We start from the raw sequence: 26,964 nt of genomic DNA, 5'->3' as shown, positions 1-26,964 counted from the left end.
CGGTGCGCTCACAGGACAGTGCTGGAGGTTATTGATTTTGAACCACTGACACAGCAGAGAGCATCCCCCAGCAGGAGAGATGCCCAAGGTCAGATGGCTTCTTAAAATACGCATTTGGATACCAGGAGTTTCATAAGGTCCAATAAACCATCAGGTACTGACTGGCGGCACTATTTATAATCACCCTGTACAGTGCTGACCCTTTTTTTCTTTTAATGAAATCTGGGTTTTGTTGTCATTGTCACATATTTTGAGTTAGCAAAATGCTGTGACCTCTCCCACACTACAAATGAAAAGATTGTCATAAAAGCCCAGCAGTAGCAACAGCTTCCGGAAATAGCATATATCTATTTAGGTAAAACAAACAAGATGTCAAGTCTTTAAAAGCATAAGCTGTTAAACCAAACACCAAACCATCCATAAATGCTTCTATACCACTGAGGAGGAGAGCGCTCTCTCCTTCATTCAGTCTCTGTAAAATAAATCTATGCACGAGCAAAGTGTGTGTTACTGCAGCAACGACATCAAGTTGTCCTGAATTAAGACAGCCAAGACTTAAAGCTCTCCCTCTTTCTGCACTGCCTAAAGGAAAAGGGTTTCCTAAAGGCAACGCTTCTTGCAGAGGGCCTCCTACGTCCCAGATCACTGCAGCCCCAGCTGGAGGGCGCCCGCCCTGATGTTCTCAAGTCCCCACACCTCACCTTCAGCACTCCTTTCTCCTCCTTACCAGCAGGAGTTTGGGCTACATCGGGCTAGCAAAACCTCATTCTAAATTCCTTCTCCCGCCCCACCGCTGGTTTGCTCACCTGACCTTTAAGTCCTCCTGCACCACACGTAAGGGGGAAAAGCACGAGTCACAACAAAAAATCCAGGAAACAGAAGCTCGTAACTTCAGGCCATACTATATTTAGCAATTCCCTGGTGAGCTGCTGTTTTTAATTGCCATTGTCAGAACATATGCAGGAGACGTACCTGCTGTTTTATGAAAAAGTGCTCTTTATATGCAGTTGTTTGCAGCTTGACTGTCATCAGCCCAATTACCAGGAGTGTGAGCTGTCAGGGTCAAGCACAGCACCCAAACCCCGCCGTTTCCTACAGCACTGCCCTGCTGCACTGCCCGTGGAAGTTGGCTGGGTGAGTTTCTGTGCACACAACAGAGAGAGGTGCATTTGGGATGTGTGCATACGTGTTGATACGTAACACAGTAAGTCACAATATTTTGATTTGCAAGTGAGTAATGTTCACTGATGTAACATGTAAGAGAACGGACAGATGCGGAGTCTTAAGAGGCAAGATTAAAACTCTTCAGTTGATCTGTATTGATTTTATTTTTGCAGCACTGTCTGCCTGACCATGCATCTTCCCATGTCGGAGGCCAGACTGAAGCCAGGATCCAGCTTTTTGTGGGCCAAAGCCAAATCCAGCCAAACTGTACACTCACCTGCTTCACCAAATAGCCGCTGTGGCAGATGGAGTCTCCAGCGAATCCTCGCCCTGCAGCCACCTCGCGCGGCCCTCTGCACCACCGCCAGCACAGAGCATGGAGGAGCCACGCCACAGGGGTAGACTGGCGCAGCCTGCCCCGCTCAGACTAAGTCTAGAGCTTGTTCAGGTGCACAGGCACGTGCAACTGCCAAAACCACGCCGGGAAGCCAAAGGCAAGCACTGCACAGGCATTCCTGCTGAGGGAGAGCAGTGGCACCTCCACGCTCAGCAGCCGCAGCTGCCATGGTGGTGCCTTGGCCACAACACCAGCGTCTCTCCCTTTCTTTGCCCGTGGATGGGAGATACTGGCAGCACCTCCCGTGTGACCTGGAGGTTCCCAGCCCTTCTGACTGACTCAGAAAGCCAGCAGGTTACGTGAAAGCAGCAAACACACCCACACTGCCTTTTCAGCCTCGTTAGCACTTGCCAAGCATCGTTTCAGCCTCAACATTATAGATGTTTAACAGGTCCATACCGAAAGCCTTTGAACCTTGCAATCAATACAACTGAGCCACCGCACAGATTTTACCATTGATCCATGTTTCACTTCATTAAATGTTACTTTCACAACGTTCAAAACGGGCTTGTTTAAAATTGTTTAACAACCTGTTGTTGCATCATTGGCTCTAAATGGCCATGCACGACTGACTGCAAGCAAACCTGCAAGTTATTTATTTCTTGCCCTAGAATAACATCAGTTTGGCAAATTCACTTTTGAAAGTTTGTAACACATTCAGCAGTATCTACTTTAAACTCATGTACACTGATAATACTGCTTACCAATAACCCTTTGGGATTCAGACAAGGCAAGATAACATCCGGCTGTCCCCAGCACACACTCACCTGTAGGTACCACAAAAGCTGGGCTACCAATGCAGATTAATCACGTGCTTGGAAAGCTGCTGCCATGCCAGCTGTTTCCACCACATGCCCGGTATTGAGGAAGGAAAAGTCAGTGCAAAAATGGGAACAGGATGGTACCAGGGCATGTCCTCAGCTTGCGCACTGCCCAACTGAGGCAGAGAGCAGTTGCAGGATTTGGGCGTGCACTGCAATTCACCATGGGCAATGCCAGCTTCAAGCCGGCAGCAAAGAGAGAGCTGGCACACACAACAGAGGTCAAATGGTGGGCCCACCTTCTTCAAACACCACTGCCGAGCTGCCCACCCTGTATGCTCTGAGGAGGGGCTCTCTTTAAAATTCTTCAAACTTATAAATATATATATTTTAAAAGCATATCAGCTCCCCGGTGTAGGCAGGTGCAAGTGCTGCAGAACAAGCCATTAGTCCCTTAAAGACTGCACAGCCCTGCAATGGGCTGAGTTACACAGATTTGCAGCAGCATGAATGTGTACACTCAACAAATTAACAATCAACTCTGCTTCACAGCTTCTCTTTCGTGATCTGCTGAGTTAAGTGTGAAACACCAAATCTTGATCTATTCCTGCCACACCAGGCTGGCAGGGAGCATCCATCAAGCCCTTAGCCCACAGGCAATGTGTGGCACAGGCTAACCTATGAGGGCTGACTGCATACCATCACTCTCTTACCGCTACTAACAAACAGCATTATTTATCTTCTGGACAAGTTTAATATTTTAGTGCAAATGGTTTTATGTACTAGTATTCCCTCATTTCTATGGCCTTGGGTCACTAGCTTCTGTATTTTCTCTTTTAGAGCCAGCAGCTAGTAATGGCAAAAAATATTGTACATTCATTACAGAGGGTGAAAAAAATTGTTCTACATTCACATGATTCCTTCGCTCTCTGGTTAAAGGTTGGACTTGCCTCTTCATTCTTGTCTCATGTAATTTATTAAACCCTCTGCCACTATAAAATTTATAGCAAGTCTTGGAATAGGTAGAAATGCATTTGTGAAAACAGCTGGTACATTGGACAAAACACCACATAAGAATCAGTGTTATTTTAAATTAAAATACATACACTTTTAAAGCAGATCAGCTGCTGACAAGCTTTGCCACCTACCCCTTGCAGATGCACCCGGGCCACCTGCCTAGGCAAGGGCCTACTTGCTGCCCCTCTGTTGGGCGCTGCTTCCGCAAATGAAAGAAATTTGTCAAGTGTTTTGGAAACTGTGACTCACTTTTGCTGCTGCTGAGGGGCAGGACGACAGTCCAGCAAATCGGAGCCATGACAATGCCTGGGTGTACTGCTCCTCTTGCTGCAGCACTGGGGCGTTCAGAGGAAGCCTTCCTGTTCAAGAAGGGGGTGTCAGAGTATTAGACAAAGTCTACAGACAAGAAATAGCACCACTTTTATTCACCAGGCAGTTAATTAGACATTGCAGAAACACAGAATACTGTTGTTTTTGTAATTTGGTATTTCGTATTACATGAACTTCATTTTGAAACTTGAACTATATTTTGGTATTTGCCCAATGCCCAGTGAATGTCCCAGTCATTATTGACTCCTCTGGTCAACAAATGAGCCCTGCTAAATTTTGAGGGAAACCTTCTGGTTTTGGAGCTACAAGCTTCATGGCCGAGAGGACGACACGCATGTCTGTGTTCAAATTTGGAGGGTTGCACTGCACACAGTCATCAAACCACCTCCACAATTATAGCCTGGAGTTTCACATTTCCCACTGAAAGGCATTAGCAAAGGCATCCAGAAAATTCTCATTTGCTTCTTATTTTTCTCCCTCCCCCAGTTTTGCTTTGAGCAGAGAAGCCCTACCAACAGCAGTGGCTGGGAAGCGGTCCCTTTGACTTTACATCTAAAGCATCACACAACGCCGTGCTTTTGTTTTCACCACCAGCGGGATAAATAGCATTTCTCCGACAGATTGAAAACCCTACACAGATAATTCCTACAGGATAAAGGGAGTGCAGAGCCACTCCAGTCACAGGTCAGCATGATTTTGCAAGGCCCAGCAACCTCTGCCAATCTGTTTGGCACAGCCACAAAACCTTCCTCCTGCAAAGCCGCTCACTTTGGTGTTGAGGCGGGAAAGGAGAAAGAGTGAAATAAGCTCTTCTCTGCAAAGTTTTATTCATCTGAACATCAACAAAAGACACAGATGGTCTTTTCTCTGAGTGAAGACCATTTAGCACCTGGAAAATTCAAGTTTGAAAGAGACCAGAAGGCGAAGGGGAGAAATATGTTTGTACTGGCACTTTGCTTTGCAAACTGAGCCGTACCCCTTTAATCAGCAGCAAATGTTCCTGTGCACAGCAGTAGCATGCACAAACCAAGCGTCTCTCTCGAATAGATGAAGGAATTTCTTCATGTAAATAAAGAAATGTTTTGCACTGACTTAAAAAAAAGTGTCTTTTAGGATTTGTAAAATAGAGGGAAAAGGTGTTTATAAGGGTGTTAATAACGCTGTTTGAGACTTGCCAGTGTTTGCTGAAATTACTTTGAAGAAATAGGGATTAAGTATGGAGCAGTTCAGAGAGACCTTCCCCCAGGAGTGCAGTTCAAAAAGCAGTATTTTTGTGAGCAGTATTCCCAAGAGAATGGCATCAGGGACTCCCACTTACCTGCCAGGGGTGCCATAGAAAATGAATTCATGTCAAAGACCAAGACAAACACTAAACCAAGCACATACGAACTAAGCATGCGTCTCAGTGCCAGGTCCTACAAACCCAGAGTAAAGCCCATACAGACTTACCTGTCTCCACCAACACCTTATAAAGCACCTTCACTGAGCAGCTTCACAGGGTTATCTGTAATTGTATTCACACATCCCATTTGACAGATTCCCCCATAACAAAAAGTTTTGGTAAAGCACTCAGTGAACTACAGACGGGCATGAAATGAATTTATGTTCTTGCATGCAGAGGAAAACCTGGTCCAGGCTGGTGTCTTATTCTTGTAAAGCTACCACTGTTCATTACCACTCCCTCATCGAGTTGTTCTCAGTTGGATAAATTAGTTACACAGGAGTGAACAGAAATAGGAGATATCTGATCGATCCTGTAAATTCCCTAAAGCCCTTTAAAAACCTAACCTTCAGAATGAGGAAAACCTCCTTTTGAACTACTTTAAACTGATTTTTAATTACAAAGTATAGAGCATTTCAGACATGGGTTGTTTTTTGTTGTTGTTGTTACAACAGTTATATTTTTTATAACTCAACAAGAACTATGTAGTTTGTCAAGTATCTGTATCCTTTTGATAAATACTTAATTGTCCTACCATGCTCTACTGTAGTTATATATGAGAGCAAGAGCACCTGGAAAACATAACTGTTTTTGACCAAGACAGACTTCTACTGTTTACAGACCAAATTTTGCTAAGAGGTAAACAGGGAGAAAATCCGCTTACAAAGGTATATCAAACGGCATTAGTTCAGGAGCTTACCTTGCACGTTTATCTTTTATTGCAGTAGTTCTGTCACTTCATTTCAATACATATTACCATTTTTACCACAGTTATAGCTTTATAATCTCTGATTCCAAAGGCCTTAGGCCTTTAAGAGCAGCCACTAACAATGGACAGTTACCAATAACTCACAAATGATTAAATTTTAAACCTTTTTAAATACTAAATGTGACATTTTTCATATAATTTACCAAAAACGATTGCAACAGATATACCAAACTAAGAAGAGAAAATACATCATTTTCACATAATTTTCCAGTCATGTATACCAATGAAATAAATTCCAGTTCTTGGGACTGTGTCTATAAAATAGCAATAAAAACGTGAAGGCAATCAGAAAGGCAAACACCTTTCTTTTAAGTGTACTTCCAGCCAGCTAAACCAGAACTACCTTTCCTGATGGTTTAAATGTTGCACAGATTGTTTTCAATTACCAAAGCAGAAATTTTTAAAAATGGTTTGCTGTGCAGTTATAGCTTAGCTAAGACTACGATGGCACTGGAGGCCTGCCCTGTATTTCTCTGTAAAAAATGAAAACTTGTAGGACACATTTGAACAGAGAGCAACTCCGAGTGCTATTTTGGATCAGTTGTACCACTCTCTTTTAATACCATGTCTTAATTCGTGTAATTTTAGCTCCTCTTGTTTAGGCTGCCAGAATACAGGGCATAATAACATGAGAAATAGAAATTACAAATGTGGCTAATAAACAGTTTGCTCAGAAACCTCTTAGGGAACATATTTAATTACTTCTAGGTAAAAACAATCAGTTTGCCTAACATTTCCTCCCTGTACAAATGGATAGCACTGGAAAATTAGCAGCAATGTTTCCAACTCCTGCTCTGATTTATGGAGTTTGCTGTTTACAATGTTTCTATGTTGCCATAAAACTTAAATGCAGCAAATATGAATTAGAATACTTTTTTTTTTTTTTTTATGCTATGCATCCAAGAATGTTTTCCCTGATACACATGGTCACTGCTGCGTGCTCACAGTTACCTGTGGGCAGTGAGCAGAGGAACAAATGATTTATATGACTGCCAGTCTTCCCAAGGAAACACTTTCCCCCCCCTCTATGAGTGACATGACGTGACGTGAAATGACTAGAAATAGCAAACTTCAAACCAGTTTTTTTCCCCTTCAGATTACGCACCTGGGAGCTTTACCACAGCTCATTTCATGGTGGGATGTAGTTGTGCCTTTGCACATGCTGTGTTACAGAGGTCTGAGCACATCCCAAACCCTAAACGCAAGCTGCTGGCCCTACCCACAAAATGGCTGCCGCCACCCCGCTGCTGGGCACTGCAGGCCCCAGCCATGACCTTCAGCCTCTGCCAGGGCTTGTGGTGGGGCAGGGGAGTCATTTGGCAAGCCTGGAAAATGCCCCCTTTGAGAATACACTTATCCTGTGCTTTGGGGGAAAATTCTGAGAGGATTTTTGCTGGTTGCAGGTGCCTGGGTGTCAGCCATGGAGCCCTGTGAGGAGAGGTGCCAACGGGTTCCAGTGGCCCCCAGCACAGCCTGGCCCCTTAGCACCACCTCTGGCACGGAGGGGTCAGGAACAGCAAAATGGTGCCCAGCAGCAAGGTGTGAGCAGGAAAAAAAAAAAAAAAAAAAAAAAAAAAAAAAAAAAAAAAAGAGAGAAACCCTCCTGCCAGCCCTGAGGAGAGAAGAGAAAAAGGGGGAGCAGGAGGCAGTGCAGCTTGAGGCAGGCACTGCCCTGCAGCCCCTCAGCGCTCTGCAAAGATGCAACAGGAGACCCTGCACAGCACCACTGCTTCACTGCTGAGACATAACTTCCTCGCTTACACCCTTTTCTATTATTTCTGGAAAGCCTTCTAGGCTGGGTAATAACAGTGCACAGGCAAGCAGAGGCTATTTTAAGATATTTTCATTATCTCTCTCAGAGAAAACTGCTGTCTCATTTTATGCCATCTGGAAATTCCCCTCACAGAGAAGAGCTGTGGGATGCTGGAGAGGACCCAGCCCTGCTCTCCTCCCAAATTCTGACATACAAAGCACAAAAGATAAAACAGCATGTCTGCATCAGAGCTGGCACATCAGAGTACATCCCATGGTGACAGGCAATGCAATGCAGTTACCAGTGGCGCAGGTGTCCTGACTTGGTTATCTGGTCCCAAATTCACAAAACTTCCACCCCACAGAGTTAACCCTGAGGAGCAAGAATTCTTGGGTTCTCTTCACACCTCCTCAGGCCAGAAGCATGGAAACAATCTCAGTCCCTTACTTAAAAGCACTGGAACAAAATAGGCAATGAAATTTTCAACTGACACATAAGCATCACTTAAGGATGCCGAGCATCAATTATCTCATCAAGATCAAAGATAAAACCTTATCTGCACTAGTCTCAGCATCACTCAGTAGCAGACCAGATCTCTGTGAATGTTATCAAAAGTCATCTGCTTTCCATTGTTCCTTTTTCCTGTTAATGAAGGGATATTAGCGGGGTGGGGGGGGGGGGGGGGGAAGAAAAGAAAAAGAAAAAGAAAAAAGAGTATATGGTCACATAGACCTTTTATATTAGAAAAGGAAGAGCTTCAAAGGGCCAAGGGAAGCTAGTCGGATAACTTGAAGTAGTTCAGAGCTACACCATCTTTGTTTTAACCTGAACATTTCTCCAAAATGGCTTCAGAGCAGAATGTTTATTGCACACTGCTGGCACTTACCTACTTTTACAACAATCTCAATTTTCCATTAGCACTTGCAGAACCATTTTGCTGTACACAGCAATGTTATTACTTAACATAAGCACATACGTATTATGGAAGTTATATAAGAATATTCCTGCAGTTTCTGTTCTATCAAGGTACCAACACAGTTTTTGTCACCACAGTACTTAAACACTTCTAGTACTCTTATAAAGTAGGGCTGAGAGAGGTGATCCTTCCCCTCAGTACCAGCTGTTTGGGAGCACGGGGCCCAGTTTTGGCCTCCCTAGCAGAAAATGAACCTGGACATACTGGAGCAAGTCCATGGGAGGCCACCGGGATGGACAGGGGCTGGAGTACATGGTGCGTGCCTCTCCACAAAGCTGCCCAGTGAAATGGTAAGAGGCAAGTGACAAGTGGGAACACAGGAAATTCTAGGCAGACTTAAGGGAAACTTTTTCATGGTGAGGAAGATCAAACTGGATTGAACACACTGTGACTCCGCTGTCACTAATGGGTGAGCAATGTGTGGGGATGAACCCTAAACATCTGGTAGGGCCTACTCTAAGAGTCTGGTCCCCAGTGCTCCCCGCTGGCACTCGGCCACTAGCACGTGCCACAGCCAAAAGCAACAGCTTCCCCTGCAGATTATTACAAGCCACTCCTATCCTGTTTACTTGTTATGAATCGTTTCAGCATGTTTTCCACAGCCTGATTAAATTGTGGTAACAGCTCATCTGTTCACAAGCGACCTGTCTAGGTCCTCAGGTGCCTGACCCCCTTCCTCCGCCGTCACGCTCAGCCAGGCTCTGATGTGTAATCACCGGGCAGGCCTGCTCCACAGACAGCTTAATTACAGCCACATGCTACTGGGGTCAACACAGAATTTAGAGATTGAACTGCAGGTAACATATGGCATAATTCATGATTACAGAAATATAATGGTGCCTTTCTGCCTCTGTCCCTGTCTGCCCAGTAATTTGCATGACTGGAAACCACGCGCAGCGCATCAAGAACAACGCTTTCCAAGTGGGTGAAGGATGGCAGCAGCTCTGCTTTGCCACATCAAGCCCTTGTTCTGGGACAAGCTGGCAACACTCTCCCCATGGGATGCAGCAAGGGTATGCCCCAGCTATGGCATGGACTGGCCCTCCTTGATGGTCTGTAGCACTATGAAATATCAAGTGGATATTATCCTGTATGCAAACTAACAGTAACGTGCTAATTATGCAGCTTTGCTCTTCTAATGAAGCTGTCTCTGACTATACAGACTTGAACATCTATTTCATTTTTTTCTCCCAATGTTATTGATGGGATCTGTGGAGACAAAGACTAATTATTCATCATTTTATGCTTTTCTCCTGCTTGTATAGTTATTAGCATGACAAGGTGAACATTTTAAAAATTTCTATCTATAAGTCATCTCTGGGAGGTAAAATCTCTTCTTGTTTTAACATGTTAACATAGTTTATTTGCTGTGATCAAATGAAAAAGCTTTAGAGTCCTTCTAGCTACAGGTTACTCATCTGGACACAAGGTGCTTTACGTGTGTGTGGGGAGAAGCCCATTTAAAAGTAGCATGCTTTACTTTGAAATCACTCATTCAGATGCTACCAGATGACAAGGTGCAAACAAGTAATCTGACCACAGACTATTTGAATGTGATTACTTTTGATTATACTTTGGGTTCTCCTTTTAAAGGTCTGGTATTAAAATCCTGATCAGGAAAGCCGAGAAGCTCTGTGCTGAGAGTGCCTTACCAAGAGAAATGCAATGCCTTTGGGGCTCTATAGCAGAGAACAGACTTTGCTCAGAAGAGAGCAAGGTCGCATCTGCAACACCACCTAACTGCACTACACACCAGACCACAAGCTAACCTAAGTCCCATTTGTTTCAGTGATCTTCAATAAAGCCTGGCACATGCACACCTGCATGCAGACACAGCAAAAGAAAGGGTATAATACGCTATGTACTGATTCTGAAAAGTAGGAAACTAATAATTTGTACAGTTCTTTTACTATAACTGTTCAAAACTTCAGTAGCAGAATTTAATTCATGTATCATAACTTAGAAGTTCATCATCACCCCATCCCCCTTTTCTATGGTGGCACCTGACCATCAGCGACTCCAGAACTGCTGCCCAAGTGTGGAAATCAGTAAACCAAATCTGAGAACAACTCACTTCTTTTAGTCAGTATCTCATCTTCTTCCCTGCCACAGGTTTTATTTGTCCATGGCTATGTACACTAATCCTCTGCTAAGCTGCTCGGAGAGCACATTACTTGCATGCTGCAGGAGAAAAGCACAGGAGGAAAATAAAACCTCAAGTCAGCTTTGGTAGGCTACCAGCAGCACAAAGTGTGAGTGACCAAGTTACATATCTAACTAAGCCCTGAAATAGCCAGTGCAAAACTCCAGAATCTTTTGTGATAATCCAAAAGGATGATGCAAAATGGCTATAGCAGGCTTAAATATTAGAAAATAGAAAAACCAACATACAAGAATATGTGAAAATCTGGCTTTAAAATGAGTTTCATAATCTGCTGTGACTGAAGTAAAGACCTTATTCAAGACAGCATTCATCTTGCACATCTTGGGGGGTTCCAGCCTGAAGCAAGGGGTTAATTCTCCAATTATTTCACAGGATTAGAACAATTTTTTTTTTTCCCCAGGAAATGTAGTGTTATTGTGAAGCCCATCCAGACATGCTATTTCATAATTAATCCTAAATAAAAAGTGAATTCTCTCCTTTGTCTAAATAGTTTGCTTTGGCTCAGCTAGGAGTGGCAATTAGCAAGACAGCCTCCCTGAACGTATTTGATCTGCTACAGAGCTTCCTGCTGCGTACCAGAAGAACAAAACTGATTTCGCACAATCCATGGGGTTTATGTTGGCTGCATGTGCTATAATTAAAATGATCTTTTTTTTTTTTTCCTTTTCCTGAGGGCTTTGTTTATATGCTTGTGGTTTTTTGTGGGGAGGCATGCACGTACCCAATTTAGCAGTTCTGTTGATTTACACTTCTGCTCTTTACTGGCTCCCTTTGTAGTGTTCACTGTTTGTAGTTTGGTGCAGAAACTGGGACCCGTTATCATTTGTGTTATAGGTCCATTTTATTAGCAGGAGTAGAGGAACAGTTCCCATGGAAACGTTTCCATGCTACATGGTGTGCTTTTCCTGGGATTTTCAAGGTTGTGGAGGGTGGGCTCTGGGGTGCTCTGGTGCCTTTTAAATGGGCACGTGCAGGAGTCTGTGAACATTTCCCCTTCAGTAGGGGGAGAAAAATAACATATTTTTAGATTATTTCCTCCCTTATGAAGGGTAATGCCTGTGAAAACAGAGCAGCTTGACAGCCCCGTGCCACAGAGAGATGTTCAGCCAATTGCCACCACCCTGCCAACAAACCCGATCCCTATTCTGAAAGCCACCTCAAAACCCCAGAGAGTGTTTTCCTCCCACTCCCTGACTTGTACACTGAAGCCATGGGTGATGTTAGGGTTTGATAGCACTCAGCGTACTCACCCAAGCCAAGACATACTGGCGTCACGAAGGATTGAGAAAAAGGATGCCATCACCCACCTCTAGCTGAGGCATTTGAGCACAGAGAACACAACACTACTGCTCATAGCAAACCCTACCCTGAGCAATCAACCTATCAAGAGCAATGCTAAAAACAAACAAACAAACAAAAATACCATCACACAAGTGAAAACACCTTTTTTCTCATACAACCTCTTTCTCAAGCCTCTACTGTCAGCATAGGCATGGGGTGAGTTGCCCAGCAGATGGGTTACACCGCTGGGGAAATAAGCACAGCAAGAGATGCACCTACAGCCCACATCCTGGCAGGGCAGCTCCCTGTACACCTTCTCTTTTTCCTCTTTATTTCCAGAGTCTGGGGATGGGTTCCCAATATTCTTTTTTCCTTTACTTTTTCATCTGAAGACTTATAAGCAAATTATTAAAAAAAAAAAAAAAAAAGTTACTTCAGCCTATTCATAGCAGTGGGGAAAAACACCAAGTGAACTTCAGAACACAAACCTCACAGTCAAGGCCACTGCACTGAAGAGAGAATTACAACAAATTCTTATTCAAGTGAAGAGTAATTATCATGTCCTAACAAACATATTCAATAATTCATTATTATTATTTTGGCACTTCTCTGTGAACCAGCTGTTTACGAAGCAGTTTCAGATGAAAGCAAGCCCTGGGGCCCTTCCCCACCGGCTGGTGGAACAAGAATTACTGATGTTTGCACAAGGCTGGAGCTACCCAGAGCCTGGCCCTGGTCTGTCCAGAGAAGACCTCACCAAACCTCAGGGTATGTTCACACCCCCACCTCATAACCTCCTGTTTTCAAACAAAACAAACAAACAAAAAAAACAACCAACCAACCAACAACACCAAAAAAAATCCATATCCACAGAATAAAGCATGAAAGTATTGCAGAAAGTGAACACAGTGTGGAAAAGAACAGCAAAGGTCACATTAAATAGGGCCTGTAATTCTTTGGTCAACACATTTATATGAGAGGTGGGAAATACAACCTCAGCTCCTGTGCCTGGGGAAAAACGTCTGAAGTAATGCTGTAAATATGATCACGGTAAGTGGTGAAGTATCTGAAAAGTACAAGCTTCTCATCATGTCCTGGAAATACGAAAAGGGAAACAGAAAAGGCAGAAATGCAGACCCTGCAGTCTGATTTCAGAGGAGACAGCCACAGGAGCTAATTAAGTATCCAAAGACACTACAGTCTTATTTTTCGTTCACCCCCGGTGAATATTTCTCAATCTTCTCATGACTCCTATGGAAGTGTTTGAGCTTTCTCAATTAAAAGATTCAAGTAAGGTTTGTGTGTCTGGTCCATGTTCTCTCTCTGAGCATTTTTAGAACATGATAAAAATATTTTTTGTTTCTGTAGGACTAATTAAAACTTGATTTTCATTCACATTGCCACTTGTGCATTGTCTGACCCTACACCAAAGCTAACAGGAGTGCTCAGGATTGTTCCACATAGTCTCATGCTCCTTCATCAATTACTAAGCCTCCTCTCTGATCATTTTGTGAAGTGGCCCCACTATTTGCCTTCTCGTAACAACTGAAGTTTCTCTTCCACATTTTGAAAATCGCAGCCACACCATGCTATTTCTGGGTTTAAAAAAATAATCATAGAATCATAGAATATCCTGAGTTGGAAGGGACCCTTAAGGATCATCAAGTCCAACTCTTGACACCGCACAGGTCTACCCAAAAGTTCAGACCATGTGCCTAAGTTCACAGTCCAATCTCTTCTTAAATTCAGACAGGCTCGGTGCAGTGACCACTTCCCTGGGGAGCCTGTTCCAGTGTGCAACCACCCTCTCTGTGAAGAACCCCCTCCTGACGTCCAGCCTAAATTTCCCCTGCCTCAGCTTAACCCCGTTCCCGCGGGTCCTGTCACTAGTGTTAATGGAGAAAAGGTCTCCTGCCTCTCGACACCCCCTTACGAGGAAGTTGTAGACTGTGATGAGGTCTCCCCTCAGCCTCCTCTTCTCCAGGCTGAACAGGCCCAGTGACCTCAGCTGTTCCTCGTACGTCTTCCCCTCCAGGCCTTTCACCATCTTCTTTGCCCTCCTCTGGACACTTTCCAACAGTTTCATGTCCTTTTTATACTGTGGTGCCCAGAACTGCACACAGTACTCGAGGTGAGGCCGCACCAGCGCAGAGTAGAGCGGGACAATCACCTCCCTTGACCTACTAGCGATGCCGTGCTTGATGCACCCCAGGATACGATTGGCCCTCCTGGCTGCCAGGGCACACTGCTGGCTCATATTCAACTTGCTGTCTACCACGACCCCCAGATCCCTCTCTTCTAGGCTGCTCTCCAGCGTCTCATCGCCCAGTCTGTACATGCAGCCAGGGTTTCCCCGTCCCAGGTGCAGGACCCGGCACTTGCTCTTATTGAACTTCATGCGGTTGGTGATCGCCCAGCTCTCCAACCTGTCCAGATCCCTCTGTAAGGCCTTTACACCCTCATTTGAGTCCACAACTCCTCCAAGTTTGGTGTCATCAGCAAACTTGCTCAAAATACCCTCTATTCCTACATCCAGATCGTTTATAAAAATATTGAAAACTACCGGCCCTAAAATGGAGCCTTGAGGGACCCCACTGGTGACCGCCCGCCAGCCTGACGCAGCCCCATTTACCATAACCCTTTGGGCCCTGCCCGTTAGCCAATTGCTCACCCATCGTATGATGTTTTTATTTAGCTGTATGGTGGACATTTTGTCCAGTAGGATCCTATGGGAAACCGTGTCAAAAGCCTTGTTGAAGTCCAAAAAAATCACATCAGCTGGTTTCCCTTGGTCCACCATACGGGTGATCTTATCATAAAAGGAAATCAGGTTAGTTAGGCAGGACCTACCCTTCACAAACCCATGCTGGCTGGGACCAATGACTGCTTTGTCCCCCAGGTGCGCCTCAATAAGTCCGAGAACCAACTTCTCCATGATTTTACCAGGCACTGACGTGAGACTGACAGGCCTGTAATTGCTAGGGTCTTCTTTCTGACCCTTCTTGAAAATTGGCACAACATTTGCCAGCTTCCAGTCTACCGGGACCTCTCCAAATTCCCAGGATCGTTGAAAAATAATTGAAAGAGGTTCCGCGATGACATCCGCCAGCTCTTTCAGCACCCGGGGATGAATCCCACCCGGACCCATGGACTTGTAGGGATCCAGGTGGAGTAGCAAATCCCGCACACGTTCAGGGTCAGTTGGGAGTTTGTCATCCCCACCGTCCCGGCCCTCCAGCTCAGGGCACCCTGGGTCCCGAAGCCCATCATCGGCATTGAAGACAGAGGCAAAGAAGGCGTTAAGCGTCTCTGCTTTGCCTACGTCATCGTCTGTGAGGAGACCTTCCCTATCAAGGAGCGGCCCTATGTATTCTTTAGTTCTCCTTTTTCCATTTACATATCTAAAAAAACCCTTTTTATTTTCTCTCACAGACACAGCCAGCTTCAACTCTAGCTGTGCTTTGGCCACTCGAACTTTCTCCCTACAAACACGAACAGCATCCCTGTATTCTTTCCATGACGCCTGGCCCTCCTTCCAGTAGCGAAACACTCTCTGTTTCCGCCTAATCTCCATTAGGACATTCCTGGTCAGCCACGCCGGCCTCCTGCCCCGCCTGCCTGACTTGCGATATTTTGGAATTGCCTGATCTTGTGCTTCTAGGAGGCATCGCTTAAAGAGTGACCAGCACTGGTGGACATCGAGGCCTTCAAGAGCAGTTTCCCAGGGGACCTTACTGACTAGTTCCCTGAGCAGCCTGAAGTCCGCTTTCCCCATATCTAGGGATGAGGTTTTGGTGGCACTTTTCCTTCTGTCACCATAAATTTTGAACTCAACCACTTCATGGTCGCTATGACCGAGGCGGCCACCAATCACCACATCTCCCACCAGACCCTCTCTGTTATGTCATGATGTGTCTGGAATCACCAAAGAAGAGGGGACTAAGGAATTAGAATAGAAGTCATTATTAGCAAAAAGATCATTTGTTCTTTCCTCCTTTTACAGCTTACTGTATTGTTCAGATGGCATTTCCCAGAGCTGGCAACCCACACCTTGCAATTCACTTCTGGGCCACACTGCACGTGTTAGGAAGTGCCATAATCATGAGGCAGCCCAGCAAATGCCTGTTTGCTGGTTGATTAAACAATGAAGTGCCTCTATTTATTAAATCCGGGCAGGGCTGCTATCAAGTCAGCTGCTCTTACCTTCAGGTGTCTGGATGACCAGAAGTCACAGCCTGGGGATGTTCATGGTTGGGGTCCCAGGGCACATGGTTCACCTGAGCCTGAAAACATGAATTTGGAAACAGTAAGAGGTCTTGGCATTATAATATCTGGCAGCTCTGCTTGCTAGTCTGTTCTGCAGGATTTCAAAAGAAAGGACAGCCTGGAGAAGAGGAGGCTCAGGGGTGACCTTATCGCTCTTTTTAGGTACCTCAAGGGAGGCTGTAGCGAGGTGGGGGTTGGCCTGTTCTCCCACGTGCCTGGTGACAGGACGAGGGGGAATGGGCTTAAGTTGAGCCAGGGGAGTTTTAGGTTAGATGTTAGGAAGAACTTCTTCACTGAAAGGGTTGTGAGGCACTGGAACAGGCTGCCCAGGGAAGTGGTGGAGTCACCATCCCTGGAAGTCTTTAAAAGACGTTTAGATGTAGAGCTTAGGGATATGGTTTAGTGGAGGGCTGTTAGCGTTAGGTTGGAGGTTGGACTCGATGACCTTGAGGTCTCTTCCAACCTAGAAAATTCTGTGATTCTGTGACAGTCTTGAAAAGATCTTTTTCCCCCATTATCTTTACTATCTTTTTCTACATCAAACCGGTGAGATTAGTATAAAGAATTCACAGTCTCCTGGGACTTATTTCAGAGAGGGATAAAGAATTAAATGAACTAGTGCCCTGGCAAGAGCACTGTTTGGTGAGGAGGTACCCGATAGCAACACACGAAGCAGGACATTACAGGATACACAAAAAGCCCGGGGGCATTTGGTGTTTGAGATGTTCGCAGCATGCAGCTGGTGCCTTCCCCATGCTGCAAAGCCTGTTTGGGCTGGCTCCCAGTCCATGCTCAAAATATTAAAAAGGGCATGTAGGCTTGGAGCTGTGTTCATAAACACGTCCATCAGCTGCAACCTTTGGGGAACAGGCTCTACTGAAACCATTCACTTGCTGAAAAACAAACTGCCTTTCTTTACTTTCTAAGCCTTATGCAAAACAGCCTTCCTCCACCACAGCAAGGAAAATCCACTCACTACATCTGCTCTGCAAGTGCTATTTAAAAGCCACTCGCATAGTGAATTTTATAGCTCATTCATGCTCAGCTCAAGAGCTGAGAATGGCCCTGTAACAACATGTGCAAATTTTCTACTGCTACAGAGTTATGCTAAAAACAACTGATCAAGGAATCCATGAGGTTGGGCGTGCTTACATTTTACTTTAAAACACCAAACCGTGTGGGCAGCAAGCAAGACAGACAAGGCAAGGGTCTGCGACTACTACAGCAATCTTTACTCTTTAGCGCAGAAAAGTATCAGCAGGCTAGAGGAGCCCCAACAGCACTGACCCTCTTCTCTATGCGCTGCCTACAATTTCCTCTTAGCAAGCTGTATTTTTAGCAGACCTCACAGGATTTAGTAGCTGCAAGATACTGATTGCACTAGCTGCTTTTTTTTCCAGGAGAGTTGGTGCAAGATGGTGGGACACAACCAGCCTCCCCCAACACCACCAACACACTTACACTGCTTACCTGAGGAAAATGGCTCCAGGAGCTCCACATTGCCCTGTCCTTGCCCAAAGCAGCGCTGCACAAGAAGGGGGTTGGCATGGCCCCACACAGGTGCCCTGGGGCTGCCCTTGCAGCACAGCTGGGGACTCAACGAGTCCCACCTGGGAGCTGCCACCCCGCTGTCTGTACATCGACGCATTCAGCAGCCGCTTCATTTAGCATAAAAGATATGAGCGTGTCCACTTACCTCGGATTTTTGAAGAGACCTGGAGAGAAGGTGAACAAAAATCCACCACATGCAGCTAGTTTCTCACCCTAGCAAGAAACATTTCAAACAGCTCCTTCAGAGCTACACGTGAGCCAAGCACCTCCCGGCTTCGGTCATTAAAGGAGAGCAAACGATGGTGAGATTCTATAATTTATTACCATTGCTAAGATGAACACAGATACTTGATACCCAGTCGTATGCGGAACTGTAAAAAAATAGTTTTAATACAGTATCAAAATTTACACAAGAGTAGTGTCAAAAGACCAGTGTCCCTCAAATTAGCCCCTGCACATACGTACTGCAGGCACAAGTACATGTTTTACATTTTTTCATACATATATATATATAGATATATAGGAATACAACAATTTAAGTTTAACTATGCAAACAATATGTATGGGAGAAAACAACATATAAAGGCAACAGACGACTGTTTGGGCTGGGTTATACATATAACAAATTATGCAAGAGTGCAATGCCTCAAAAACGGAAGGCTGGGTTCTGCATTTCCAACTCAAGGAGACGGAGCAACCAGGAGTTTTGCCCGAGAAAGCAATGCTGGATAAGAGGCCTCACATCAAATGGTACCAAGTAAAAATAACAACAGAAACCCATATAACTACTGCTGCAAATTAACACACTTCTTCTGAAGACAGTTAGCAGATTTTACATCATACTCCTACACAACAAAAGATTGTACAGCAACCAAGCTACATTCCACTGCAAATAGCTCACGAACACCGCATGTTGCAAGCTCAGGGAGAAAGGATTCTGACTTGGGCTCAAATCGTAGTAACCAAGAAGAAACAAGAAAACCAGGAATTGTTGCATTCCTATTTTTCTTTTAAACTTTTATTAATTATTTTGATGCTCAGCTATGGTAAAAAGTTAAGCAACAGCAGTCACAAGCCTGTTGCACATTCATACATCAAACTATCATTGCTTTTAGATATACACAAAATACCTATCATTGCAGTTCAATACACACAACTAGTATCATACACAGAGGTAAAAAATAAACTAAGCACACCTAGGGCGCCTTCTGGTCAAATCTCGGGCAATCCGAACAAGAGCTTTCTGCCTCATAATAATGAAAGACATGCTCCGAGTATAATAAAACCTTTTGCTTTCAAAGAATGCTACAGTAGCAAGAAAAGCTTTATTATAATGCAGTGCAATCTTTTAGGTTTTTATAGAGTCTTGTTAAATAAACCAGCGTGTTTGTAAATTAAACAGTAGAAATTAGCATCCTAGCAATTGGAAAACACTTTCTGAAAAGAACTCTGATGGAAATTCTGTTCCGAGACCTATAATAGTGATACCTAAGTATTCTGCTTGTTAAAGGGCTGCGAACATCAGACATCACGTTTTGCATCAAAGTAAATTGAAAAGAAAGCTATCTTCACTTTCATTTAGAAAGAAATTGTGTTTCACTACAAGTACTGTAGTTATGCTACACTACTGGCTGGTTAGGAGACGGTATGGTCTTTTAGCACCTCCAAAGGCAGGTAGTCTACCAAAGCAAAAAAAAAAAAAAAAAGAACCAGCTGTAAATCGTCTAAGCCTAAGCACCATTAGCTGATACTTTAGATACTTTACAGACTGAAGTGTGAGTTGCTAAGAAGTGACTTTGTCAAAACTGCTGGGACCAAAGGCACAGTTTATCAATGTCTCTCCAGTCTGGTGGAAAATTTCTGTTAAATCTAGTGGAAAATTTGTTCCGATTTACCAGAGTTTCACTGTAACTAACGAAAATAATAACTTATTTAACTCCTGCAGAATCCCAATTATCATTTAGTTAGGAATGGAAATACCTCAGTGCTTCTAAATGTGGCGCGTTGCAATGACGAGGCAGCAGTTCACTAGCCAGTACACTGAAACAGCAGTACTGGGGGGCACTGCAAACCCAGCTCCTCCAAAGACCTCTGTGCAGCATCCCCACTAGCTCCCAGCGAAGTCTCGTGCAGCGCATGGAGCCACCCCGTCACCAGCTGGGACAGCGCTGGGGACACAGTCAGGTCATTGTCTCTTGCCAGCAGATCGAACTCTTTCTCTTCAGAGAGAGGATGTGCTTGGGGCCTGTTACATAGGTCCTTTATACTGATTTCCTGACAAATGTTGTCTAATTCCAGGGCACGACCCTGCAGCATCTCCAAGTTTCCTCCACACAACCTAAAGGGAGGGACAGAAAGAGAGCCCGTTAGCACCGGGTGCGGCACGCGGCGTTGATCCAGGCATGCATGCGGAGGCGCCCCGCGCTCCTTGCGCAGACCATGCAGCACATGTAGGGACAGGGGAGGGACACGGACCAGGAAAAGTGTTTCTCGAGAGATACAACATTCTTTCTGAACACGGAAAGCACATGCCTCTAAAAATGGTTAGAAATGGAGACGAATGAACTAGCACGTGCATCACCAAGGTATTTTATGCTTCAGACACAGGACTGAGGGCATTTACAGGCCTCAACTGAAACTCGGTTCCACGTTTCCCAAGCCACATCTCTTGCAGAACACAATTCAGAAGCACAAAACTCAGTCCAGAGGAGTCTAAACATTGCCAGTTCAATAAGCACAAAGAAGTTCTGCTCATTACAAAGGATTTACTTGTTCTCTTAAAATCAGCAAGGCTTTAAAAGCGTCTGTTTTCATTCGTTCTTCCTCGAGCTCAGAGGAATTGTGCATGTGGTCACTGTCCCGTACATGCTTGTGTGTTTTGTCCAAATGAGATCTCCCACTCGGTAAAAGTTACCCACCTTTTTCTTAGCAGGGCCTATCTGTTAGAAAGATTTCCCTCCTCTTACATCTGCTCCCATGCATGACTGCATAACACCCACTTTACAATTATGGAATTAAAAATGCAAAGAAATCATACCAAAAAGGAATTCTGGAACGTGTTTTATAACGACTTAAAAAGAGATGTACCAATGAGAAGCAGGAGGATGAGCAGCTCGTGTTGTATCAGCAGGCACCTCCTCCGGGGCCACCAGGAGCAGAGGTGACCACCGCCATACTGCGCAGTGCAATTTAACATTCCCTCTGTTTAATAATCGTCATCAACTAGCAACCAGCTAAAGTAGAACTACTACTAAACCACTCAGTCCCTGGAGCAACGCTACAAGATCTTGAGAAAAGCAAAAACTGATTTCCATTGTCATTAATTATGTGTATTTTAACAGTGCCTAAAGCCAAGGAGTGAAACACAGGTTGCGTTCCCTGGCACTGAACAAACGCAAAGCAGCTGGATCCTGGGAAGCTGACACCCTGAAAAGACACAAGCCCCAGTTCCTAGAGCTGTCAAGTTAAGGCAGAACCACCCCAAGATCCTACTGTTATTCTGTGCAAGGGATGGGAAAGCAACCCCTTTGTGGCTGGCTTTGATGAGACAGGAGTTTTTGACATTTGGTCACCGACGCTCCTAGCCCCTAACCGAAAGGTAAGGCCACTTGAGTGCCTCTGTGAGAAGGCACGTTGTGCAGATACGCCTTTCAACAATTTTCCTGGTCAATAAACATTAGGCAATATTTACCAAGCAGCTCATGCTGACATGAAAATAAACTAAAAGGTGACACTTCTTAAAGTTCTTTATTTCCAGCTGAACAAGTGACCCCTGATTGCTAGGAAGGGACAAAGGCATACAAGACAGCCCTGAAAAGCTGATATCTTAAGCAGAACTGACAAGGTGGGGTCAAAGGAAACATTCGTGCCATTTTTGTGAGTAGGAAACAGAAATCTTTATCAACAACCACTTTTGCTCTGTGCAAAAGAGACCTGGGTCTCGAAGGCATCACAGTAATTTTATTTGCCTCCTTTTCAGAAACACGGGGTGTTATAAGCTAAATTTCTGCAGATTTATCATCAAACTCCCCTTCTGTGCTAGCAAATGTACCGTTCTTTGCATAGGCATGATATCTGGACATATTGCTGCCACCTGCACACACGTTTGTTTGGCCTCCGCGTTGCATATGCATTTTGGATTTGCACATAAGCTTGCTTTCTTCTCAGCTCACTAGTTCAACACTGACTTGTCATATGCAGCACTAATGAAATTACTTTGTGCTTGTAAGCACTCAAGAAAAAATGTAATGCCTGAGCATTCCTGAATGTGTTTTAAATACTTTTGACAGAATATAAAGTTCAGTACCAAAGACTTCACTCAATATTTTAGCAGAAGCCTTTCCTGAACAAGGGATAGCTATGACGTTCTCCATAGCGTCATGGTGATTCACTTCTGGCTTCCTTCCAACACACCAAAGTGAAAGGATGGAGAAATCTCCCTGGAAGCCAGGTGGAAATCTGCCCCCTAACTGCAGATGGGAGCAGCTACGTTACCCGCGGGCAGCGGCAGCGTTTGATGGCCGCAGTACTTCATGTTCTGCATTAAATACTTGTGCGGATCTCTGGGCTCCCTGACTCCCCTGCCCAGCTACTGCACCAGCCCCACACAGCATATCCCATCTTCCCTTCAGCCCCCAGTCCCAGTGAGCCTTCTGCAGCCCTGTGAACAAAACTTACCAGTCTCCTGAGGAAAATGACAAAGATCCCCTCTCCATACTTAATCCAGACGTCCCTGTGCTTTGGAAGTACCTCCACACTCACTACCACATGATAAACTACCTCTAAGCCTGCTCCTATACATTGCTATGTTCTCCTAGGACACTGCAAGTGTATAAATACAAAGCAAAAACATTCTCAAATAAGCCGTGATGAGGTGGTGTAAGTACCATATGCACATCCTGAGGAGAAAATTCCCACAGCCATTATCTTGATAAAACGTTCATAAAGAACCACACAACATGAGTTATGCATCCAAATTGCATTTGGTACCCACGAAGACTATGCACCAAAATTATGGAGCCCCAAATGAAACTTGTCATCATTCCAGTGCTTTCACAGGCAAAGCGATGCTGTGGCAAATGTTTCATGCAAACAAAAACCCACAGCACATGAAGCTGGAGCAAAACAGCGAGCTACAAACTGGAAGAAACTGTAATGAGGATGCAAAAGAGAAAAGAAACATTATAATTAGTTCATCACAACTCCACTGTTCTTTTAACAGAGACTAGATGAATATAAGAAAAAGCAAAACCAGGGAGGAAACAACCAACTATTTTAAAGGTCTAATAATATACCCATAGTCAAATCGGACCTAGATCATAAAGTTGGAAGAAAAGGCAGCGTTTCAATGCCAGCGGCAGAGCCTTGGATGGCTGGGGAACAAAGGGACAAGGCAGAAGGACAAGTATATATTTGGGATTTACAAAAATGATTTGATAATGTCAAGTTTAGCATACTAGCATTTTAGAAGTGGCTTTACTTATATCCTGAGAACTTTTATAGACTATTAAATATGTATTAGTTAAAAAATGCTTTTTACCCATAAATTGCAAAGAAATAGCATGGACAACAGATACGGGCCTTTAAACGCATGGGGAAACTGAGGCTGCCAGACTTCATGTTTGCCAAATTTCATTCTTCTGAAGGATAAATTCAGGTCAGCTGACTCATACAGTAATTTATCCCTAATACATTATCACACATAGAATTTTCTAATCAATACAGACCAAGGTGTTAAAATTAGTGTGTTCCTATTAAACCAGTAATTGCGTTACTAGAACAGTAATTGACTTGATTTCCATATGAAAACTTCAAGGGCTTGCTGTCAGCATTTGAATAAAAATACTTTGTATCTTCAGGTATTCCCAGGCTCAATATGGCATACAAAATTAAACACTTTAAGCTTACACACACACTTCTCCAGCCACATTTTTTTCTGTCTCACGGAGGCAGTGAGAAGCGTCTTTACCAACCTGCTGATTTATGTTTTCCTGAGCTTCCGAGACAAGGGTATGTTTTAAAAAAGAAAAAAGGCATTGTAGGAATTTGTTTCTCAGCCACAAATAAGAGCAGTAGTGTATTTAAGCTTTCACAGGTCCTTCCTGAGTACAGACATGCACATGTAACTGTCCAACTGCATTTAAAGATAATTAGGCTGATTACAGTACTCTGCATTTCAGGGCAGGAGAGATCATTAGATCTTCCTGCCTGACCTCCCAGGCATCACAGGACACTCGCTTTTCTGCAGCAACTCCTACACTTAGCCTCAGACCTTGCCTCTGATTAAACCACACCTCCCGTTAATTTGCAGATGGCACAGTGGAGCTTGCAGTAGGCTACGCTGAACGCAGGACAGGAAAACCTGATGCGAGGTTTGCAGCTAAGCCTTTGCCCTTGGTTATCGGGGCAGTCCGATAGGATGTCTGGCATCACTCCATCAACACAGACCCTGGTTCATGAAGAACACGGAATAGCACACGCACATCCCCACACACAAGCGTGCACTTTGGTCGTGCACAACTCGCAAAGAGAGAGAGAAACGTACCCTGCCATACACAACGGCTGCTAATCCATCCCTGGCGGTATCGCTGGCACACAGGGAACGATCCCACAGCCACCGGCAGCGTGGGAAGGTGGCCAAGTCGCAGACCCAGCGCGAGACTCAGGGAATTTCTTCTTTCAAGCACTCTGTGACGGATCGGGTCACAGACGAGCCTCTACCAGACGGGCTGTTTGGCTCTTTGCACTCTTTCAGCCTTGCTTCCAGCAATGAGGGATTTACATGGAAGTTTTTCTGTTTCTTTTAAGATTTTACCTTTCTTGCTGTGCATTAGGAGACTGCACTAACACCGAAGTTTTGTAACAATTATCATCTTCCTCCTCCCCACCACTTTTTTTTTTTTCCCAAGATCTAACCAGCCACATTTGTAAAGAAAACCCAGCTCCTGATTTCGGCTCATTCTTCCCCATGCATCTCATTCAGTTGCTTGAAGTATGTGGCAGCTCTGCGTTCCCCAGAAAGGCAGGATCCAGCCCCCGTGCCTCACCAGCAAACAGCAGGATCTCCTCGCTGGCTGAGGACGGGCAGGTCGGGCAGTCTGTTTAGCTGACAGCTCGCTTTCCATTTCAAATATAACCATATCATTTATATCTATTTCTGCCTGCTGCAATACCTCCTAGCAAACTAAAAGCTGAGATTTCACATCATATTGAACTAAATTCCATGTACCTCTTATCAATCCATTTCAGCAAGCAAGGTATCAGCCATTGTTCAAATATTTCACTTCCACTAACCAGCTATTACAGGCTGTCAAGAGCATGTTGTTAAATGTTCCATTCAGCAAAGTGCCTTTGCCAATGGGCATTTTAAGAGAACTACAAAAGGCTTTTTCCAACAGATACATGTGCTGTCTTGGCAAAATTACTTGGCATGGCTTTTTTTTTTTTTTTCTAGGCAACAGCAGGTGAAATACATGGGAGGTGCAGGCAGGACGCTGGGCGCTGCTCAGCAGCAGGGAGCTGGGTCGCACCTCTCCTGGCTGGGACAAGGCTGGCACTGCTCTCCCCGCTCAGATGCTGGATTAACAGAGGTGAGGAGGCTGTGGTGAAGCCCTGCACCCTGGTTTTATGTTACAGGAAAGGATCTGATTGCTGTGATTTGCGCACAGGGCACCTACATAAACCTATGTCCACAGGCTTCATGGAAAAGGCAACGTCACCCAGCTACCTGAAGATAATCCCCATCCACACAAGCAGATGTCCAGATGAGTCAGCAGTACTACTGAGCTCTTCTGTGCATCTCCAAGAAGCTCCAAAAAAAAAAGAGCGAATCCCTACAGATGCCCCTTCCAGCTCTTCCCTGATGGAGTGCAAACCTCTGTCCTCCTAGTAAGCAGCATGTCCCTACGATGTCTGTGCAAGTGGGGAGTAACACCCGCTTAACCAAATGAATATTCAAGTTTAGCAAATGATGATAACACAGGTGAGAAGACTTGCGAGAAGCACCAGAAAACAATCGTGTCAGAGCCCTGCTCAGGCTGCCAGGGGGTTGGATCCCTCCCCAGAGGAGCCTGAGGCACATGCACTGGGCTGTGAACTCAGCCTGGTGGTGATTGCCATCACCTGATAAACCACTGCATCTCAGAACAGCTTTTGTAGTGTCATTAATTGCAACAGTTTCACATTTGTCATAGGTAAGAACTCGTGAATTTGCCCCTCTGAGTGTCTGCATTAATTGCTGTGTAGCAAAACAACCTAGGTCTGTTTTGCTACAACCTAGGCAATCCAACCCTGACTTCAGAATAATTCCAGCTGCTCTCACGGAAATTTCAACAGAGACCTCAGGATCATGATGCATGGCCTTCAGCCCAAAGCTCTGCTATTGTTATGAGTATACCACGCACGCTGGCTTCATGTCTGCATTAAATGTTTTCTCTGTAAGAGTTACAGCAATCCACAGTACTTCACTGGAGAACAAGTATGCATCCTAGACGAAGTAAAAGACTTGCTTATTCAGAAAAACACCGCTTTCATCTTCCAACAAAGGCAGTGCAAGTGATTCTGAGAGAAGCTACAGCTGGCATCGCCCCCGTGGTGACGGCCGGCCCCCTGCCCCGAGGAACACACAGCCCACAGATGCAATGAGTGACAAACAGAAAAAACAATCCCGCTGATGACAGCAACATCCCAGTGGTGCCCACAGGAATGTTGCCAGGACAATACGACACGAGTTAACAGACACGACGTTTTGCATGGACTGTACCGGAGAGGCGTTACCTTCAGAGCATTTACCACTGATTCAGACTGCTGAGAGGCTGAGCCATGTCCACTGATGCTAGCTGGCTCGTTTGCTGAGCAGTAACTCCCCTCCGCCCCTCCTGGCATCTTAATGGGATCCTTCGCAAAAGATTAAAGACTATTTAATAAAGAAAAGGGTTGGTAACTGATTAAAACGTCATTTTTTTTTATAATGCTGAGAAGCACTGACGGCATGTTTTACTCCAAAGTCACCCTCTTTCTGTGCCACAGTAACCAACATCCCCGAGAGGCAGCTCAAGCACCACTGGTGAGCATCTCTCACTCTGGCCCTCAAGGG

General features: G+C 44.8%; 1 protein-coding gene and 1 long non-coding RNA gene across 4 annotated transcripts in view; both read right to left on the bottom strand.

Moving 5' to 3' along the window:
- Window positions 1-17,860, bottom strand: part of LOC311434428 — a 41,630-nt gene extending 23,770 nt beyond the window's left edge. Inside the window, exons 1-3 of the long non-coding RNA XR_014691477.1 lie at window positions 17,790-17,860; window positions 16,257-16,336; window positions 3,589-3,698 (exon numbers count right to left, since the gene is read on the bottom strand). This is a non-coding gene — a long non-coding RNA (uncharacterized lncRNA). The remainder of the gene's footprint in view (window positions 1-3,588; window positions 3,699-16,256; window positions 16,337-17,789) is intronic.
- A 313-nt stretch (window positions 17,861-18,173) lies between these two features.
- CCDC85A (coiled-coil domain containing 85A) overlaps window positions 18,174-26,964 on the bottom strand; it is a 76,230-nt gene continuing 67,439 nt past the window's right edge. For 2 of the 3 annotated variants that reach the window (XM_084514094.1, XM_084514096.1), the window contains one exon: window positions 18,174-20,208. In XM_084514094.1, coding sequence (XP_084370220.1) covers window positions 20,119-20,208 — 90 coding nt within the window. In that variant the 3' untranslated portion in view covers window positions 18,174-20,118. Of the gene's footprint in view, window positions 20,209-26,645; window positions 26,766-26,964 lie in introns of all 3 variants that reach the window. The other variant, XM_084514093.1, reaches the window with a different exon arrangement.

This window comes from Aythya ferina (assembly GCF_964211825.1).
Source record: "Aythya ferina genome assembly, chromosome: 3".
NCBI classification, from domain to species: Eukaryota; Metazoa; Chordata; class Aves; order Anseriformes; family Anatidae; genus Aythya; species Aythya ferina.
Note: the sequence above shows the minus strand (reverse complement) of the source record. Positions and strands in the feature narration are given on the sequence as shown.